We start from the raw sequence: 6154 nt of genomic DNA on the forward strand, positions 1-6154 counted from the left end.
TTATAATATCTATGGTAATATATAATTAATATTTTATTATTTAAAGAGCTTTAAAAAAAAATACACACACACACACACACACACACATTTAGGATGAAATCCCTATATAAAACTGGTTTATTTAACACATGGAAGGGTACCTGCAGGTTTCATTATTTTAATATTGCATACAGAAAACTAATGGTTTCCGGGTTAATGCATGACAAATGTTTTGTCAACACAGCAATTTTCAGTAGTTAAGTAAATACAAACTTAAACAAATTTAATTTCATGGAAGAATACACAAAAGACGACACGATTATTAAAAGTAAAATGAGAAATGTGTTTTAATCCACAGGGATAAGACTTTTTCAGCTAACTTTAAGATGTTAAGCTTTTTTTCCCCAATATTTTACAAAGCTTCAGTATCTCTTCCATTTGAGTTCATTATCTCAGGATTCATCACTCGCCCCATAAACAAAATAGATCCTAAAAGGAAAAAAGATAAACATTGGATTTCTGTCAGTTGCAAATACAGTAAAATGGGTTGTATAAAGGCATTTTGTTATCCTTTTCTGTCTCAGTCCTTTATAGGCAGTTACAGATAATTTATTATTATAACTATTATAACTATTATAACATGGAAACTGTACATTAACAGGTATAGGTATTGCAGTGTGTGGTGATAGAAAACCAGGAGTGTGTTATAACAACTGTCTTGGCCATTGTTATTGATACTGACTGGCAACAGGAAGATGACGCAGTTGTATATTACAGAATACATGTGAGTCAGGATACCAGTTGCATAACAATTGAATCAGTCAGACAGCACATGTACACAAAAGGTGTGCAACATTATGCAGATATTTATCATTATTTTTGTCCAATCCCTGTATACAGGTCATGCTGTTCTATGTTTAAAATAAGACTTCTGTTAAAATGTAGAGGAAACTATTTACATAAATATGCTGTATATATAGAAACTATTTAATCTGAATAATCCTAATAAAATAAAATAAATGATTGTAGAGAACAAGAACGTATACCTGTGGTGTTATGTTTTATGATAAACAGGAATGGATGATCGGCCACAAATTTGTGATGTTGCAAACTCATTATAGCTGCTGCTTGCATACCTGCAGAGAAAAAGCATCTTTAATTAAAACCTTAAAGCTCTCACAAATGTGTTATTAGAAATTTTTTTTTTTTTGTTGTTATTTGATGAACGCACTCAGCAGAATAAAATGGTTATACTATTTGGTGTCTATGCAATTTAAACAGCAGTAGTAGAAAATGGTTATATTCTTTTGGTGTCTATGCAATTTAAACAGCAGTAGTAGAAAATGGTTATACTCTTTTGGTGTCTATGCAATTTAAACAGCAGTAGTAGAAAATGGTTATACTCTTTTGGTGTCTATGCAATTTAAACAGCAGTAGTAGAAAATGGTTATACTCTTTTGGTGTCTATGCAATTTAAACAGCAGTAGTAGAAAATGGTTATACTCTTTTGGTGTCTATGCAATTTAAACAGCAGTAGTAGAAAATGGTTATACTCTTTTGGTGTCTATGCAATTTAAACAGCAGTAGTAGAAAATGGTTATACTCTTTTGGTGTCTATGCAATTTAAACAGCAGTAGTAGAAAATGGTTATACTCTTTTGGTGTCTATGCAATTTAAACAGCAGCAGTAGTAGGTGTGCTCTGCAGGATGTACATGCATTGAAATTCACTGGAATAAACTCTCTTTCCATCTCTGTCTTCTTGAGCCATCAGTGTAGCATTTAAAATCTCTGGACGACAGGTTTTCACATCCTCATGCAATCTGACCTGTTAGGGGTGAGGGGCATGTGAAAGTCTTCACAACCCTTATATGTGAAGACTGTGTTTTATATTTAATTATTTTATATTTACACAGCTACCTGTTGAGGCTGCGGCTTCACTTCCTTCTTCATTGACCTCAATGAACGCCTGATGAGCTGCTTTAGAAATGTGTAGTTCCATGGAATCTGTTATTGCATTGAATTATCAAACAATAACATGTTATTCAGGCCCTTTGTTGACAAGTCACTAACCTAACATGTATTGCAGAGCAGTGGAAGCTGAGAAGTGGAGGCATGTGATGGAAGACATCAGTGGTCATATCACTGTACATTAGTATGGCAGTGGAATATCAAAAGCAGACCTCAAGCTCTGTTAAAAATTATCAGATTTAAAAACACACAGCTTTGACACTGACGTCAGTGTTCTCTGGTAACACTTTTTAAGGGTCATCTGAGATTGTAACTCTGTATCTAATTAATTCTTACCTGACATCCTGGAAAGGTTAGACCCACTTTCAAATATCTCAGTCACATTGAGGTGTCGGAGAGATTTTTTCAGATTGATCTTCTGTTCAATTTTAAACCTGTGTAATTATAGAACACAGCAAGGTCCATTTTAATGATTGAAACAGCAGCAGTTGCAATATTTTACCACTGAGGCCACTAGGGTTGTACACCGGTAATTATTTCACTCAATTACTGCCTCACAGGAATCTACTATGTTGAAATGCTCAGCCCCAAAGCTAAAATGTACTGGAGACTTTGTAAACATGTCAAATAACCATTATGTGCAGCAATACAAAATAATGAATAGTTATAATAGATTATAAATTATGCAAATTCAGAGAGTATAAAGTTTTCATTTACCAATGCGTTATTTTTTACTGAGAAAAAAAAGAAAATGCTACTGTATCTGTTCCTGACCTTGGCAGGTTTATTTCCACCTCTTCTTCTGTCATCTCGCTGAGCCACGTGTGTATTTGCTCAGCTGTTATGAGTTTTTCAATATATTCAATGTCATTGCACTTGGCAGGAAGTATCACTATTAAACTGGCCTCGTCTCCACTGTAAAGCAATTCCAACACCCGGAGCTCCGTCATGTTGTTTGTAAAATATCCTTTAACCAGACAAGACAGAAGAGAACCCATCATTGATACCTACAGTACAGAATACTGAAAAAGAAGTCCCTTTGCTGGTTTGCTGGTTGACTAGCAATGCTAGAATATCTTAACAGAGAATATAGACCAGGGCTCCTGTGTGTGTAACCTAATACAAAGCTACAAGGATACAGTCCTCCCAGACAGAAAACCTAAGGCACACAGGCACATGTAATACTTGGGCCATCATCCTTATCTTTGTTAATAGACATAAGTAACATACAACTGTCTTCTAAGCTTTCATGTTATTTTTTCACGTCCCTACATTAGTGGCAACAACGTTCACGCTGAATGTATTATGGTTCAGAGAATTGGCTTTAAACTAATCAAATACAATATAAGGACTGAAGCAATCCTGTAGCTCTCATAACTGCAAGTTACATTTATAAAGGTCACTGTCCTTTTTTTGTCAATGGTTTGATTGACTAGCTCTGGAGACTCTGACTTTGTGGCTTGCTGCCTCTTAATCTGTCCAAATAAAAACTTTCCAAACTCAGGGCTAACCTTTTGCAGCACACGGTGCAATACTGAAGCTTGTACTGTACCTATATTTGTGGTTAACTTCAGGTGCATCATTGGGATTTGTGTTACAGAACCGTCCTGCTTAGTAAAATCCATCAATAGTGTGTTCTCTGGGCTAAACTTCTGTTTCCATGCTCCTTTGAAGTAGATAGCATTCACTAGAACCATTCTTGTATGTGGGTTAAATTCTTGGCTTGAAAACAAATGCCTTATTTTGCCTAGCAAAAATAAACAAATAAATAAAATATAGGGTTTCAGTTTCTTATTAACACATAATTTGTACTTGAAATGTTAAAGCTGGTAATTACTGACTGCTTCATGCTAAATAACATTAACTCCAGATTAATGGAATGGATAACACTGAAACCAATCATAGCTCAAAATAATCAACTGCTAATCATGCACAGTGTGTGCAGACTTGATGTGTGATATTACAATGACATTTCTAATTCTCCTATTATTATTCACAGACTTAATACAAAACATTTTCTGACTATAATTTCGACAGATGGGGAAACCTTTTTTGATGTTCTATATCACTTAAGTAACTGTTTAATCAAAACTAAGTAATACCTTTGTTCAGAATTTTCGGAGGGATATACACTGTTGTGCTGTGCTGATATTACCAATGCATTTTAGTTTATAAAATAAAGGCTTATTTGTTCTTTTTTTTTTTTAGCACTTGATGCCGAGGACAGCAGAATGTGGGAAATAATACGTTGTCATTTACCATTGGTTTGATTTTCCACCCAGGAATTTAAACGTTTTGCAGTCACCGCACGGTCGTGGAAGTTTACCATTTTGATTGTGGCATTAAAATAATCCCTGCTACTGTGGAGATATTGATCCCTTAACATTGATCCCTCCTGGACATACAGAGCATTGGCAAGCTTGAGTGAGTAGTCTTCACTTGCAGTCGTAGTTGTCATTGCTTTGGAAATGCTTCTGAGTATTTTAAATTCAGGTCCTATAAGAAATAAAACCATGTTCCCGGCATATTGTGTTAGTTACTATTAATCCAGTACACTCATCTTTATTATACACACACACACACACACACACACACACATATATAGTAGCGATCTCGGTTAACACAGGCAGGTGCATTACACAGGGCGAGGCAATCCACACACAGGCGGAGGGCGGGCACGAACCTGGAACCTCTCCTCCGCCTGTGTGTGGATTGCCTCGCCCTGTGTGATGCGTTAACCGAGATCGCTACATTGGTGTCAGAAGTGGACGCAGGTACCCCGGCACGCACTCGTCGGACTGTAGCCTGATGAGCAAGTCCGGGGCGGACTTGAGGCTGGCAGGGGAGAGTGTAGCATGCAAGGGGGAAGGCAGCAGCAGGGCTGGTCGGTGACATAATCACACACAGATACATAAACCCGATATATGCTCCTTGCAAAGGAGCCGGCTCTTTTGTACAGCGGTATCGGTGCTATGCTTTAGTGCGATAGGTCTCCGCCTGTGTGTGGATTGCCTCGCTCTGTGTGATGCGCCTCTCTGCGTTAACCAAGATCGTTACTATATATATATATATATATATATATATATATATATATATATATATATATATATATATATATATATATATATATATATATATATATTCAACCCGGCTCAGCGCTGCAACCCACGCACTAACTCGGGAGAGACGAGCACTCGCGTCCCCCGAAACGTGTGCCTTCAGTCATCCACTTTTTTTCACACTGTGGGCAGTCGCATAGCCTGGATTCGAACTGGCGATCTCCAAGCTATAGAGCGCATCCTGATATACATATTTGTATTATATACTGTATAGGCATCTTATTTTAGAATCCAGGTAAAGACTAGTATACTGTAATAGTTCTTGTAGCGATTTAGTTCTGAGTAAGTTCAGAACAATGCATAGGAAGATCATTATTGATGATTTGAATAATTTATCAGGTGAATTAAAACCATAAACAGGTTAAAAAAAAAACAAAAAAAAAAAACAGTAACTAGCCTGCCCTGTGGCATAGATGTCAAGGTCTGCCAATGGGGTGGGTTTTGATAGATTTCATATATTACATTGCTTTGAGAATCTAACCCTTTTAGTATTGAATGAGTATTGAACTCCTGTGTTCTTTTCCCAGTGAACTTAGTTTGGTTCTAGTTATCCCACCACCTCCACTTCCACATGCAACCTACCTTCTTGATTCTCATTGTCTTTTATGGCTTTTCTGATCTGATGTAGAGTTGTCTCCTTTGCACCCAGCCCCACCATTCCTAGGGCCAGAGTGACACTGAGTGGTGAAAAGACAATGTTCTCATCTTTTTGTGATTCTCCGATGACACGGTAAAGATCCAGTGCAAACCCCATACTGATATCACTTGGGCTGGACTGAGGGCTGCATTGTGTTACAGGTATTCCTCCGAGGAACGTCAGCAAAACGCTCTGGATGATTGCCACTCTCATTTTGTATGCCTAAAATGATATTTAGGTATTGGAATAGTAAAACAGTAGACATTGTATGTTTCTTATTCTTATATACAGTACAGATATGCAACACAAATGCAAGAAGTTTAAGAGTATACTTTATTATTAGGGATTTGTATTATTGTATTTTTTGTCATACTTTCCATGTAAGGAATTACACTGCACTAGTATGTACTTTAAGACTGAGAACTACCAGACCAAAGTTAATATTAATTT

The 6154-nt window shown here is 36.7% G+C and overlaps 1 protein-coding gene across 1 annotated transcript; it reads right to left on the reverse strand.

The window, feature by feature from the left end:
* Positions 1–94: 94 nt before the first annotated feature.
* On the reverse strand, positions 95–5926 carry LOC117416515 (serpin I2-like). The gene is made up of 8 exons (XM_034027634.3): positions 5650–5926; positions 4208–4444; positions 3501–3695; positions 2723–2915; positions 2285–2382; positions 1898–1984; positions 1026–1115; positions 95–468 (listed from the first exon to the last, which is right to left on the reverse strand). The coding sequence occupies exons 1-8, from the start codon at positions 5915–5917 to the stop codon at positions 392–394; spliced, it is 1245 nt and encodes a 414-aa protein (XP_033883525.2). The 5' UTR covers positions 5918–5926; the 3' UTR covers positions 95–391.
* Between the last annotated feature and the right edge of the window lie 228 nt (positions 5927–6154).

This window comes from Acipenser ruthenus, chromosome 12 (assembly GCF_902713425.1).
Source record: "Acipenser ruthenus chromosome 12, fAciRut3.2 maternal haplotype, whole genome shotgun sequence".
Lineage (NCBI taxonomy): Eukaryota > Metazoa > Chordata > Actinopteri > Acipenseriformes > Acipenseridae > Acipenser > Acipenser ruthenus.